At 47.3% G+C, this 15,904-nt stretch overlaps 1 protein-coding gene across 2 annotated transcripts in view; it reads right to left on the bottom strand.

Annotated features, from left to right (window-relative positions):
• Positions 1–15,904, bottom strand: part of EPHA6 (EPH receptor A6) — a 1,141,406-nt gene that overhangs the window by 267,210 nt on the left and 858,292 nt on the right. For both annotated transcript variants that reach the window (XM_040338721.1, XM_040338722.1), the window contains exon 8: positions 1,571–1,679. In XM_040338721.1, the coding sequence (XP_040194655.1) occupies positions 1,571–1,679 (109 nt within the window). The remainder of the gene's footprint in view (positions 1–1,570; positions 1,680–15,904) is intronic.

Genomic DNA, 15,904 nt, shown 5'->3' on the forward strand with positions numbered 1-15,904 from the left:
TTAAAGATGGCCTGGCCAGAGCTAGCCAAGATACTAACAATTTCAGAAGGTCATTACCAGCAGGCTCTGTATTTATCTTAGTACAGGTTTCCTGTAAGGCATAGATTAGTAGCCAGTTGTTGCCACATAAATAAGGACATGATATTGCTACAAATGTTCATTACTTGAGTCAGCCTAGTATATTTGTCTTCTGCAGGGGCGTTGAATTAAATTTCAGGGAGGTCAGATTAGTAAAAGTTTCTTCCAGCAGTTTTCTGTGCAGCACCTCATTTTTTGTGCAGCTGCTTGTCCCCATTCACATCTTTCCCACCACAGCACTGCCCCCCCTTCACATATAATCCACACAACACTGCCTCTTTCACTTCCCCCACAAAGCACTGCCCCCTCTACATCACCAACCCCCCACACACAGCACTGTCCCCCTTTATATCACCACCCCCCACACACAGCACTGTCCCCCTTTATATCACCACCCCCCACACACAGCACTGTCTCCTTTACTGCCCCTTTCACACACCCCCCCTCACAGCATTATCTTTCTTTACCCCCCCCCCCCCCCGCAGCACTGCCCCTTTCACATCCCCCCACAGCACTGACACCTTTCACATCCCCCCACAGCACTGTCCCCTTAATATATCACCCCCACAGCACTGTCCCTTTCACATTCCCCAACAGCACTCTCCCTTGCACTTCCCCCCTCAGCACTGACACCTTCACATCGCCCCACAGCACTGAAACCTTCACATTCCCCTACAGCACTGTGCCATTCATATATCACCCACACAGCACTGTCCCTTTCACATCCCCTTACAGCAATCTCCCTTTCCCCACAGCACTGCCACCTTTTAATCTCCCCACAACACTGTCCACATATCACCCCCAAAGTACTGCTTCTTTCACATCCCCCCACAGTACTGCCACCTTTAAATCCCCCCACAACACTGTCCACATATCACCCCCCAAAGTACTGTCCCTTTCACATCCCCCCACAGCACTGTATCCCTTTACATCACCCCCCACACACACAGCACTGCCCCCGTGTACACGACACCAGTTCCCCATCCCTCACAAGTTCACAGCCATGTTCTTTCCTCCCTTCTCTCTCCTACCTTACACAGAGCGGAGAGCAGGAGGTGGGACAATTCTAAACTGAAGGCAGAGCATTACAGGATAGGACGTGGGAGCTGCCAGGTTAGCTTTTCATATTAGCAAGCTGGTTTATTGGTTACTAGGACCCCTCCTAGCAGCCAATCACCTCCTGGTTAATGTGAAAAGTTAATTCAGGCAGCTTCCTCTTTCCATGCAGTGCTGGTCCCGCCCGCAGTACAGAATCGTCCCGCCTCCCGCCATCTGCTAATGACAGTGGTGGAGACTGGGGAGAAAATTACTCGATCACGGAGGTCCAGATAGAGCAGTAGCTGTGGCCGGATGCGGGCCGCGGTCCCCCATATAGTAATGTACGGTCTACTGTATACACCAAATTAACACAATGTCAAGTTTTGCACAGTATGAGAACTTTTTTCTAAGCAATGTTGTAGGCTTAGTGGTCCTCTAAGGGGTCTTAATTTACCTGCCAGTGATGAGGAAGAACAAAGTGAGTATAACCAGCAGAGTGAATCCTCCAACAGCTGCTGTGGCAATTACCAGAATTTGCCCTTGCTCTGCTGCCAGGTCAGATGCTGCAAAATAAGACACAAAAACATCTTTATATGAAAATCAAAATGCATGTAAAACTTGTCTATGTATAAATATAATTACAGTAGTAAACTGGACTGTGAATATGTTATACTAAAGACCACCCACCCTCTTCACACTTCACCTATTCTATGCCACCATTCTTCTACATATACACAAAAAATCCTGATGTGATTATAAAAAATACATCCACGATTCTGCAGTGATCCATTACTTACCAATGTTGCTAAAATCGAAAAAAATCGGACCATTTTCTACTAAAAGTAAAACTATTTGGTTGAATTTTATTGCATAGTTAGATTGATCCAGCATGGTCCAATGTAAGTAAACAGATCTCATACCTTACCAATCCACGTGGAAGCTGCAAATTACTGTACTGTAATAGTCAATTCTAGTGTGGTGACAGCAGCGATCTTCTGAGTTCTGTCCCTTTACAATGAATGCAAGGCCTTCTATGATTGGACGAGGTGGAGATTGAGATGTCACCGCCCTACCTCTCTACCTTTTCATTTCAGATAGCGTTTGGAAATGTATTCAATAATAACAAGGTGTTCTATAAATATTAAAAGTGCTGCACAAGCAAAGCCATGCAGAAGGGAAGCCACTGGGAAGAAGCCCCAGAGGATAGCAGCGATCAGTGTAATAACAGCGACTTCTACAGTGATTTACAGTTTTCCAATTGCTCAGGTATGAGATATGCATACTGTACTTACATTGGTCTAAGCTGGACCAATGTGACTACTGTATTAAGATTCAAACATAGAGTTCAGCTTTAAAGTGCATGTAAACCCTAACAATAATTTTCTCTCATTTTCTCCCTTTTGGTCTGCTAATATATACCCCCTAAAGTGTTTTATTATATCTGATAAACCAGTGCAAAACAATACCTGTCTGTGATTGTCATGTTACATGATATTATTTTTATTATGTACTGTCTCTTTAATCCCTATCTAGTTTGACTCTTGTGGCATTCCTTAGTTTGCATGCTGCTCAGTCTCCTCCCCCTCTTTTCTGTATCAGTCATTTTAATGCTGTAATTCATGTGACCTGTATGTTTCTTCTACCTGCATGGAAGAATCGTTCTTTTACCTGTTGTAACTTGCATTCTACGGATCATACGATGAATAAACATCGCCAGATCTTCTTTCATGTGAGTTGTGACTGAGTAAGCTATCTGGAAAGGTGATTTGGGATGGATAATCTCTTCAGGGCAATGAGCTCCATGTGCTACTGAAAAATACATTCATAGCCTTTGTAGCCGATTCAGAATAGTAAAAGAACGTATCCAGCAGCCTGCACAGAGATAACTGCGTCACAGGACAGATCATAGTGAAGTGTAACCGTGTGTATTGCATGAGAATTCTGCATACAACCCCAGCACAGCTTGTTACAGCTCCTCACAGTATACAGACACTCTTCACTGCTACAGCCAAGCCTGTGTACTGCAGGCCATCATGAGTGGAAAGGGCTCAGTGTGTGATGAAACACCACAGCATGCACCACACAGAGAAAGCCAGGATGAGGACCCAGAGTTCACTGCATTGACCAAACGCTCTGTGAAACCCACTTGGAAGGTTAAAGAGAACTATGAATCCATGAGAACTGAACTAGCAACCAGTTTGAAGCAGATTTGGGATAAAATCCTCACCCACATTGATGTGATTTCATGTCCCAGCCATGAGGTACTGCAACTAGAGGGCGCCATAAAGCATCTCTCTGCTTCATACGAACTGTACCAGACTACAAGCAACAAATATAAAACTATTCTGCAAAGCATCAACACTGAGGAGTCCTTAGAGCAACTTAACAATGCCCAGCTTCTTAATGAGGAAAGAGAAAGCTTTATCCAGCGAACTAAAGCAAAGGCAGAAGCAAAATTAATGCTGCCACGGGACACTGTATCTCACAAATCTGTATCCACCAGACGTTCTAAAGGTTCCTCTAGATCCCGAAGTTCAAGGCACTCAACGCTTAGTGAACAGCTAATGAATGCCCGCGCCGAAGCAGAGGCTATCAAGGTACGGGCCGCATATGCAAAAAAGAGAGCAGAAATGGAAACCGAGGCAGCGCATCAAAAGGCAGTAATGGAAGCCGAGGCAGCGCATCAAAAGGCAGCAATAGAAGCTCAAACGGCACGTCAAAGGGCAGCAATTGAAGCTTTAAAGGAACAGAGCAACTACGAGGCAGCTGCAGCAAAACTAAAGGTTTTGGAACAAGCTATCGGTGCAGATGAAGATGCTAGCGAAAGGGTCAGCGTCAAGGCAGATGTAGAAGATCCTTTTGAACGCACTAAGAACTATGTTCTAAACCACAGCAGTGAACACTCAATTACCTCCACGTTTCACGGCAACGCAAGGACTTCACCACATCATCAGGTAAAAGCTGTTCCAGCCACTTCCTACATGCAAACCCACCCCAGTGCAGCTCCCGACTGTCATGCTGATCCCGCATATGTCACAAAACGGCACACTAATCCGCAAGCAAGTCGCCAGCCTCCTGCTAACAGTACTGTTCCAGACCTTCACCCAACAATTCAGCTGAATGCCCTTGCTGCACCATATCTTCCCACGTCTCTTTGCAACGATTCCATAAACAATGCTATCCACAACAATCAACCAGCAACCTCCTATGTAAAGTCAGAGGCAACCGATACAACAGAGGTAGTAAAGTACTTACTTCGACATGAGCTCGCCAAGTCAGGCCTAGTAAACTTCGACGACCATCCTGAAAATTATAGAAGCTGGAAAGCCGCTTTCAAAACTACATTAGGCGGTATCGGTTTTACTGCCGATCGTGAGCTGGATCTGCTGATCGGGTTGCTTGGCCCACAGTCAACAGAACGTGTCAAGAGCCTCAGGTCAGTTTACATCGACAATCCAACTGCAGGTCTCACCGCAGCATGGGAGCGTCTAGAACAGACTTACGGTAGTCCTGAAGCCATAGAGAATGCATTGCTCAAACGATTGGAAAATTTCCCAAGGATATCTGGTAAGGACAATATAGAGTTCCAGAGACTCAGCGACCTTCTTCTCGAAGTCCAGCTTGCCAAAACTGACCCTAAGCTACCTGGCCTCAGTTACCTGGACACTGCTCGAGGAGTTAACCCTATCGTTTGCAAGCTTCCGCATGGCCTACAAGAAAAGTGGATCCAAGTTGGGTCATCATACAAACGGGAAAACAAGGTTTCCTTTCCCCCGTTCTCCTACTTCTGCAATTTCGTCAGGAACATTGCTGACACCAAGAACGATCCTAGTTTTGCATTCAGCGAGTTCAATACTCCCTCACCTAAAGGTGACAACCTACATACTAGCTACAGGAACCGCAGAGGTCCCGTGTCCGTTAGGAAGACAGACATTATTCCCACTCCCGCCCCAAACAAGAGCGGCAAGATCGAAAACCCAAACCGATTATGTCCCATCCACAAGAAGCCTCATCCCCTCAAAAAATGTATCGGTTTCAGAAAGAAGCCCCTACAAGAACGAAAGGAACTCCTAAAGACTTTTGGGGTATGTTATAGATGCTGTGCTTCCACCGATCACTTTGCCAAGGAATGTAAAACTCCTATCAAGTGCATAGAGTGCGATTCCGAGGACCATGTGCAAGCACTCCATCCCCTTGAGTCCAATCCTTCACAACATGCAGACCTTCCTCCTGGGCAGAACCACAGCAGGAAGAGTACAGATCACGTACCTAATTCCACCATGGTATTTTCTTCGTGCACTGAAGTCTGTGGGGAAGACCACTGTGACAAATCTTGCGCTAAAATATGCCTAGTGAATATTCATCACAAGGATCAGCCAGAAAAGACTTTAAGGGTATATGCTATCTTAGACGATCAAAGCAATCGATCGCTTGCACGATCCGAACTGTTCGATCTATTTTGCACAAAAGGAGAGGTTCACCCTTACACCTTAGGTACTTGTAGTGGAACTACAGAGGTTTTTGGAAGAAGGGCTCATGGATTTATTGTGTCTTCCCTAGAAAATAACCTACAATTACCCTTACCTACACTTGTAGAGTGTAACCAGATACCAGCCAACAAAGAAGAAATACCTACACCAGAAGTTGCCTTCTACCACCCTCATCTAAGGTCAATAGCCAGTGAAATCCCACCACTTGACAAAGATGCTAAAATCCTTCTTCTGCTGGGAAGAGATATTCTAAGGATCCACAAGGTACACAGGCAGGTCAGCGGACCTCCAGAGGCCCCATTCGCCCAGTACCTGGACTTAGGCTGGGTCATCATAGGCAACGTCTGTATAGGCAAAATGAAAAGGCCTACTAACATTTCTTCATTCAAGACAAATGTATTGCCAAATGGTCGTAATACTCACTTTGAGCCATGCCCACATCACTACTGGGTAAAGGAGAAGGTAACTAGCTGCAAGTTGCAACATTGCAACACAAACCTTTCCCGCACCTACGATGACAGCTTTGGTTCTACAGTTTTCAACGTAAGCAGTGAAGACGACAAGTTGGCTCCTTCGGCAGAAGACAAAGAATTCCTTAAAGTAATGGACAATGAGTTCTTTCAGGAAGATTCCAATAGCTGGGTAGCACCCCTACCCTTTCGCCTCCCGAGAGAGAAGCTACCAAACAATCTACATCAAGCAGTCAAAAGATTCTCCTCCTTAAAGCGTACCTTAAGCAGGAAGCCAGAGATGGAAAGACATTTTGTGGACTTCATACAGAATATCTTTGACAGGGGTCATGCCGAACCCGCACCCCCATTGAAAGAAGGAGAAGAATGCTGGTACCTCCCTTCCTTCGGTGTGTATCACCCACGAAAGCCAGACCAAATCAGAGTTGTCTTTGACTCCAGTGCCCAACATGAAGGCTTCTCACTTAACGACATGCTCCTCACAGGGCCCAACTTGAACAACAACCTCATTGGAGTCCTAATTCGCTTTCGTCAAGAACCTGTAGCGGTGATGGCCGACATTCAACAAATGTTCCACTGCTTCATCGTCAAGGAAGATAACAGGAATTACCTCAGGTTTCTATGGCACAAGGACAACGACATCAACAAAGAGGTAATTGATTACCGAATGAGGGTACACGTCTTTGGGAACAGCCCTTCCCCAGCTGTAGCAATCTATGGACTAAAAAAGACAGCTCAGCTTGGAGAAGCTGAGTATGGATCCGATGCTCGTCAATTTGTTGAAAGGAACTTTTACGTAGATGACGGGCTCAAATCCTTTCCTACTGCTAAAGAAGCAATTAATCTTCTTACCAGAACAAAGGAGATGCTAGCTGTAGCAAACTTGAGACTTCACAAAATTATATCTAACAGCCAAGAGCTAATGAATGCATTTCACCCTGAGGACTATGCCGCCAGTGTGAAAGACCTTGACCTTGGGTCAGACACACCCCCTATACAGAGAAGTCTAGGTCTGCTGTGGAACATCAAGGCAGACACATTCACCTTCCAGGTGTCAACCTGTGACAAACCCTTCACCAAGAGAGGAGTCTTGTCCATAGTGAACAGCATCTACGACCCACTGGGATTTATAGCCCCAGTCACCATCCAAGGTAAGATGTTATTAAGACAGCTTACTACCGATAACCTAGATTGGGACACTCCGTTACCTATTGAGAAACAACAAAGATGGGAGAAATGGAGAGGTTCTCTGAAGACATTAGAACAGCTCCAAATTCCACGTTGCTATGCCCCAGTCTCCATCTCAGCCGCTGTCCAGAGGGAAATCCATATTTTCTCTGATGCATCAGTTGAAGCTATAGCTGCAGTGGCCTATTGGAAGACCTCAGGAGTTAATGGAGACATACACTGCAACTTTGTTCTAGGCAAGACAAAGCTAACACCAAAACCCGCACATACCATACCCAGACTTGAACTTTGTGCAGCTGTGCTAGCAGTGGAAATAGCTGAAGTCATAAAGAGTGAAATGGACATTAACATTGATTCCTTCACATTTTACACAGACAGCAAGATAGTGCTTGGTTACATTTACAACCAAACTAAACAATTTTACGTGTACGTCAGCAATAGAGTAGAACGTATCAGAAGGTTCTCCTTGCCAAAGCAATGGCACCATATTCCCACTGACCTTAATCCTGCCGATTGTGGGACAAGAGCTATATCTCCAGTAGCTCTCCTCGACTGCTTGTGGCTGTCGCCTCCAAGATTTCTTTCTGAAAACTCCTACTCAATTTCCACGGACACTACCTATGAACTGGTACATCCTGACGATGATAAAGAAATCAGGTCTATGTACACCACACTGTGTACCTCTGCGAGTTCAGAACAAAAACTAAAGTCGCATCGTTTTGAACGTTTCTCAACCTGGTCATCAGCTGTTAGGGCCGTTGCTTATTTGATACACATTGCCCATTGTTTTAAAAGGAGCTCAACTTCAGAATGTCATGGCTGGCATATCTGTACCAACCTCCCTACTGCAACGGAAATTGAGCAGGCGGAAAGGGTTATCATTCGCTGTGTACAACAAGAAGTGTACATGGAAGAGTTGCACAGATTCAAAGGTGGAATACCTCTATCAAAGGGTAGTTCACTATTTAATCTGAACCCTGTAGTCGATGACAATCAGTTGCTACGAGTTGGAGGTCGAATAGAGAAATCTGACCTGTGCAGCAAGGAACAAAACCCCGTCATCATACCAGGTCAGCACCACATTGCCACTCTTCTAATACGGCACCATCACGAACTAATACAGCACCAAGGCCGACAATTTACAGAAGGCGCTATCAGGTCAGCTGGCTTGTGGATTGTTGGAATGAAGAGATGTGTTTCTTCCCTGCTTTTTAAATGTGTCAAGTGTCGCAAGTTAAGAGGTAGACACCAACTACAACAAATGGCAAGCCTGCCATTTGATCGCCTAAGTACAGATCCACCCTTCACCTACGTTGGAGTTGATGTATTTGGTCCGTGGACTGTGGTAACTCGTAGGACTCGCGGTGGAGCAGCCAATAGCAAGAGGTGGGCTGTGTTGTTTACCTGTCTCAGCGTACGAGCTGTACATATCGAGGTGATCGAGTCAATGGATTCGTCTTGTTTCATCAACGCTTTACGAAGATTCTTCTCCATCCGAGGACCTGTCAAACAGCTAAGATCCGACTGTGGTACCAACTTCGTTGGAGCCTGTAAAGAACTTCAACTAGACAATTTCTTAGCAAACAATGGATGTACTTGGCTGTTTAATTCACCACATTCTTCGCATATGGGAGGATCCTGGGAGCGAATGATTGGAATCGCTCGAAGAATTCTCGATTCCATGTTGCAGGACCACAAGTCTTCACTATTGACTCACGAGACTTTGAGTACCTTTCTCTCAGAAGTATCCGCCATCATTAATGCAAGGCCTCTAGTACCAGTATCTTCCGATCCTGATGCTCCAATGATCCTTACCCCAGCCACACTCCTTACTCAGAAGGTTGGAACTACCGTGATATCTTCTGCCGAGATTGACCCGAAGGATATCTATAGGCGTCAATGGAAACGGGTGCAACACCTAGCCAATGTGTTTTGGCACCGCTGGAGAAAGGAGTACCTGCATACCCTTCAAAGCCGTTCCAAATGGCAAACACCCAAGCCCAACCTCAAAGTAGGAGACCTTGTTCTTCTGAAAGATAGAGAAGTCTGTCGCAATGAGTGGCCTATGGGTCTTGTAACAAGCGTAATGCCCAGCGATGACGGAAAGGTTCGAAAGGTTGAAATTAAGATAACTAAAAGAGGTTCTGCTCGGACTTTCTCACGACCAATCACGGAATTGGTGCTTCTTCTCCCAAGTGAGTGACTTAGGCAGGAGTACCGGCTATACCTGCTATGGCGGGGAGAATATCACTATCACTATTGACTGTGCTACTGTTGAAGTCCCACGATTACAAACGATAGACTGCAGGACTCAAGCCATCTGTTTTTTGGACGTCATGTTTCATTGTTCATTTACTGCATACCTTCTTGTGTTTGCGGGTATCTCGTATCTATGGTTTACACACCAGTTTTACCTTTAACGTTTCTTTCCCTACAGGTTCAAGTTGGACTTATCTTTATATATGTAATAGACTTTGAAATCTAAAGATTTCAGGCGGGGAGTGTCATGTTACATGATATTATTTTTATTATGTACTGTCTCTTTAATCCCTATCTAGTTTGACTCTTGTGGCATTCCTTAGTTTGCATGCTGCTCAGTCTCCTCCCCCTCTTTTCTGTATCAGTCATTTTAATGCTGTAATTCATGTGACCTGTATGTTTCTTCTACCTGCATGGAAGAATCGTTCTTTTACCTGTTGTAACTTGCATTCTACGGATCATACGACGAATAAACATCGCCAGATCTTCTTTCATGTGAGTTGTGACTGAGTAAGCTATCTGGAAAGGTGATTTGGGATGGATAATCTCTTCAGGGCAATGAGCTCCATGTGCTACTGAAAAATACATTCATAGCCTTTGTAGCCGATTCAGAATAGTGATGTCTGCCTGTGCACTAGTAGGGGCTATGCAGATGAGGAGTGGGAAGGAGATAAGGAGAAGCCTGTGTTCTTTGTAATTCATCAGAAACAAAGCAGGCAGGGCCAATGCCCCATGCTTAGGTATTCAGAGATGTCCTGTGAAATGAAAGAGGAAGGTAGGCGCACACTATTAGCTAGATTCAGTAAGAGTTAGGCCGGCGTATCAGTGGATACGCCGACCTAAGTTTAAGTGTATTCTCAAACAGAGATACACTTAAACCTATCTAAGATACGACGGCTTGCGCCGTCCTATCTTAGGGTGCAATATTTAGGCTGGCCGCTAGGTGGCGCTTCCATTGCGGTCGGCGTAGAATATGTAAATCACTAGATACGCCTATTCAGGAACGTACGCCCGGCCAACGCAGTACAGATACGCCGTTTACGTAATGCATTATCAGGCCTAAAGATATTCCATCAAATAGCTGGAATAGTAATGTTAAAGTATGGCCGCAGTTCCCGCGTCGAAATTCGAAAATTTGACGTTGTTTGCGTAAGTCGTCCGTGAATAGGGATTTACGTCATTTACGTCCACGTCGAAACCAATAGGCCCGTGCGGCGTACGTTGCCGCAATGCACACTGGGATATGTAGGCGGACAGCGCATACGTCGTTCCAAAAACACGTCAATCACGTCAGGTCAAACCAAATTCACATTAAACACGCCCCCTCAGCCTATTTTGAATTAGGCGCCCTTACGCCCACCCGCTTTAGGCTACGCCGCCGTAAGTTAGCAGGCAAGTACTTTGTGAATCATGTACTTGCCTCGCTTACTTACGGCGGCGTAGTGTAAACACGATACGCTACGCCGCCGCAAAGTTAGGACGCCCTTTGTGAATCTACCCCTATATTTCTTGCACATCTATGTTTTTTTGTACTTGCAGTGTGTTTAAATTGATTGTAAAGGCTCTTACAACAAACAGGTTTATACCTTTCTGCTCTGTGTAAACATTTTTTACAGAGCAGCCCTGATCCTCCTATTCTCAGGTCCCCCTTCTTCCCAGTGTGCCATCATAGGAAGACACTTCCTACTGAAGCACTTTGACCTGGGAAAAATGTGTGGGCCGCTCAGGCTCGATAGGGAGGGGGTATGTGGACAGTGCATCCGCAGCTCCTGCTAGAGTGCTGACGGGATGGAGCCCATCCTGGCTCCTGCAAAGGCTCAAGAAAGGAAGGGTAATTCCTAGAAGTCGCACATCTATGGTGTCCTACTGCAATGAATGGAGTGGCAACCTCAGCCTGGACTCACAGGTAGCCATGCTACCTGTGTCTTCAGCAGGGGCGTGCAGTCAGGGGAGACAGGTGAGGCAGAGCCACGAGGATAAAAAAAAAACAATTGAGCTTTGAGGGTCATAGCTCAGCAACCTGTGGTCACACATAAGCAGGGCCGGCGCAACCACCAGGCGGACCAAGCGGCCGCTTGGGGCGGGCAGGTCCGCAGCCTGGGATGGGGCGAAAAGATGACTTTTTTTTTTTTTTTTATTGTCCTGCGGGAACGGCGTCTGTAGAGGAGAAGGGAGGGAGAAAAAGTTTCACTGGCACCGCACTGCCCCGCCCCCTCCCCCGGCGAGCTGTTGCAGAAGAACAATAACATCATTAGCATGTGACAAACCCGAGTCTCTGCTGCCTGACTAGTAACTCCCCCCAGCAGGAGATCGTGGCCGTGCTTCCCTGCTGAAGGGAGCATGCTGGCTGCTTGTAAAAAAAAATTTGTGATGGACGCTGATGAGCTGACCAGCCAATCTGCATGCACCTAGCCCTATCATGTGCATGCAGATTGGCTGGTCAGCTCATCAGCGTCCATCACAAAAAAAAATTACAAGCAGCCAGCATGCTCCCTTCAGCAGGGAAGGAAGAGAAGTTTAGCTAGTGCTGGCCACGATCTCCTGCTGGGGTCGAGTTACTAGTCAGGCAGCAGAGGCTTGTCACATGCTAATGATGTTATTGTATAAATACCAGGAAGCAGCATGGATGGAGGGTAAGTCACAGAAATTGTGTGTGTTACTGTGCCCCCCCCTCCCCTGAAGACTTTATTTAAACTCCTGTTTAAAGGGAAACCTGGCTGAGGTTGACAGGCTGGCATTGTGAAGATGGATGAGGATGACTCTGGGTGGATATGAGAGTTACATTGTGGAGATCCTCTTCACAATGTAACTCTCATCCCCACAGAGTCATCCTCATCCATCTTCACAATGCAACACAATCATCTTCATCCCCACCCAGCACCATCCATCCCTCTCTAACGCATCCCCTGCACGATCTATCCCTTTCCACAACACATCCCCACCCACACCCAGCACCATCCATCCCTCTCTAACGCATCCCCTGCACGATCTATCCCTTTCCACAACACATCCCCACCCACACCAGCACCATCCATCCCTCTCTAACTCATCCCCTGCACGATCTATCCCTTTCCACAACACATCCCCACCCACACCCAGCACCATCCATCCCTCTCTAACGCATCCCCTGCACGATCTATCCCTTTCCACAACACATCCCCACCCACACCCAGCACCATCCATCCCTCTCCACAACGCATCACCACCCACGCCAAGCACCACCCACACCAAGCACCATCCATCCCACTCCACAATGCATCCCCACCCACCCCTCTCCACAACGCATCCCCACCCACACCCAGCACCATCCATCCCTCTCTAACTCATCCCCTGCACGATCTATCCCTTTCCACAACACATCCCCACCCACACCCAGCACCATCCATCCCTCTCTAACGCATCCCCTGCACGATCTATCCCTTTCCACAACACATCCCCACCCACACCCAGCACCATCCATCCCTCTCCACAACGCATCACCACCCACGCCAAGCACCACCCACACCAAGCACCATCCATCCCACTCCACAATGCATCCCCACCCACCCCTCTCCACAACGCATCCCCACCCACACCCAGCACCATCCATCCCTCTCCACAACGCATCACCACCCACGCCAAGCACCATCCATCCCACTCCACAATGCATCCCCACCCACCCCTCTCCACAACGCATCCCCACCCACGCCTAGCACCATCCACCCTCTCCACAACACATGGCTGTGGAGGAGGCGGGTACAGAGAGAGGTGGCTGTGGAGGAGGCGGGTACCACCCACCCCTCTCCACAACGCATCACCACCCACGCCAAGCACCATCCATCCCACTCCACAACGCATCCCCACCCACCCCTCTTCACAACGCATCCCCACCCACGCCTAGCACCATCCACCCTCTCCACAACACATGGCTGTGGAGGAGGCAGGTACAGAGAGAGGTGGCTGTGGAGGAGGGGGATACAGAGAGGTGGCTGTGGAGGAGGGGGGGTACAGAGAGGTGGCTGTAAAGGAGGGGGGTACAGAGAGGTGGCTGTAGAGGAGGGTGTACAGAGAGGTGGCGGTAGAGGAGGGGGCACAGAGAAGTAGCTTTACAGCCCTCTCTGTACCCCCCCTCCTCCACAACCACCTTTCTGTACCCCCCTCCTCCACAACCACCTCTCTGTACCCCCCTCCTCCACAACCACCTCTCTGTACCCCCCTCCTTAAAATGACTAAGATTGTATTTTTTTTTCTTTTTTAATAATTATGAGGTGGCACTGGTGGGCAGTAATGAGGTGGCACTGATGGACACTAATGGGCTGAACTGGTAGGCAGTGATGAGGTTGCACTGACAGGCTGAACTGGTGGACACTAATGAGGTGGCACTGTTGGACACTGATAGGCTGCACTTTACCTCTCCACCCTAAACAATAACCTCCTCCCCAACCTAGATTTTCTGAGATAATGAAAAAAAAAAAAAAATATCGGCTGCAAAAATCGGCCTAAAATATCGGCCATCGGCCGCCCCAATTTTGAAATATCGGCATCGGTATCGGCCAGAGAAAAACCCATATCGGTCTACCTCTAGTCTGCACTGTAGGGGTGTCTGCATTGTAGGGGTGGGAGTCTGCACTATAGGGGTGTCTTTACTGTGGGGGTCTGCACTGTAGGGGTGTCTGTACTGTGGGAGTCTGCACTATAGGGGTGTCGGTCTGTACTGTAGGGGTGTCTGTACTGTGGGGTATGGGGGTCTGCACTGTAGGGGTGTCTGTACTGTGGGGGTCTGCACTATAGGGGTGGGGGTCTGCACTGTAGGGGTGTCTGTACTGTGTCGGGTTGGGGTCTGCACTGTAAGGGTTTCTGTACTGTGGGGGGCTGCACTATAGGGGTGTCTGTACTGTGGGGTATGGGGGTCTGCACTGTAGGGGTGTCTGTACTGTGGGGGTCTGCACTATAGGGGTGGGGGTCTGCACTGTAGGGGTGTCTGTACTGTGTCGGGTGGGGGTCTGCACTGTAAGGGTGTCTGTACTGTGGGGGTCTGCACTATAGGGGTGTCTGTACTGTGGGGGTCTGCACTGTTGGGGGTCTGAACTGTTGGGGGGTGTCTGTGTAATGGGGTCCAGAGGTGCAGGGTGCTATGTAATGTAAAGGGGTCCAGTGGTGTATGGTGCTGTGTAATGTAAAGGGGTCCAGTATGTTTTACATTTAGTAGTATGGTGTATATTATACTAAGAATTTCTGGTGTGGCGTGGTTACAAAAGCACAAATTAGTGTGTTTTTTTATATAAAAAAATTATTGAAAGAAAAATTTTTGCAAGGGAGGTGGGTGGCCGTTGGGGGGGGCGCCAAAATGGAGCTTCGCTTGTGTAGGCAGAAATCCTTGCACCGGCCCTGCACATAAGGCAGCCAAAGTCCTACCTCGTCGCTGGTCAAAATTTGGGGCTCCTAGCACCTATGGTTCCAGAGATACAGGGCCCCTTGCACAGCCTGTCAGAAACTACATACAGTGTGGCCAGTTTTAGATACAAGCTGGCACACGCTGTTTGCAGCAGACTGATAGGATGAGTTTAGAGTGCCCCTCACTTCTTGTCAGAGGCACTGAGCTCAATGGACAGCTTGGAGCCTTGGACCAAAGGTAAAACACAATTGGTCCAAGTTGTCCCATAAAATAGCTGCAGTGGAGGCTCTCCTCTCACTGCAGTGTCATAAAAGGGGGCATGTGTCTAAGGCCGGGTTTACACTGGTACAACATTGGGAGCACATGTCGCACATGTAAGGCCAGGTTCACACTGGTATGACTTTGGGAGCACATTTCGCATGACATGTGTAAATCAATGATTCCCTATAAAAAGCTGTCCTAACTGCTCCCACACCAAGTTGGTCCGACTTTGAAATAGGTTCCTGCACTACTACTAACAGACCAAAAGTTTGGACACACCTTCTCATTCAAAGAGTTTTCTTTATTTTCATGACTATGAAAATTGTAGATTCACACTGAAGGCTTCAAAACTATGAATTAACACATGTGGAATTATACATAACAAAAAAGTGTGAAACAACTGAAAATATATTTCATATTCTAGGTTCTTCAAAGTAGCCACCTTTTGCTTTAATTACTGCTTGGCACACTCTTGGCATTCTCTTGATGAGCTTCAAGATGTAGTCACCTGGCGCAGCACCCCATCACTCTCCTTCTTGGTCAAATAGCCCTTACACAGCCTGGAGGTGTGTTTGGGGTCATTGTCCTGTTGCATAATAAGGCTTACCTGTAGGTACAGTGAATATCTCCTAAACGTGCATCATTTAGGAGATATTTACATATGAAGCAGCCGTTGACGTCACGGGAGCATGTGCACTATACTCTCAATGGACAGAAAGGCATCCATTGAGAGAGCTGTGGCGCAA

The sequence above is a fragment of the Rana temporaria genome, chromosome 2, assembly GCF_905171775.1.
Source record: "Rana temporaria chromosome 2, aRanTem1.1, whole genome shotgun sequence".
Lineage (NCBI taxonomy): Eukaryota > Metazoa > Chordata > Amphibia > Anura > Ranidae > Rana > Rana temporaria.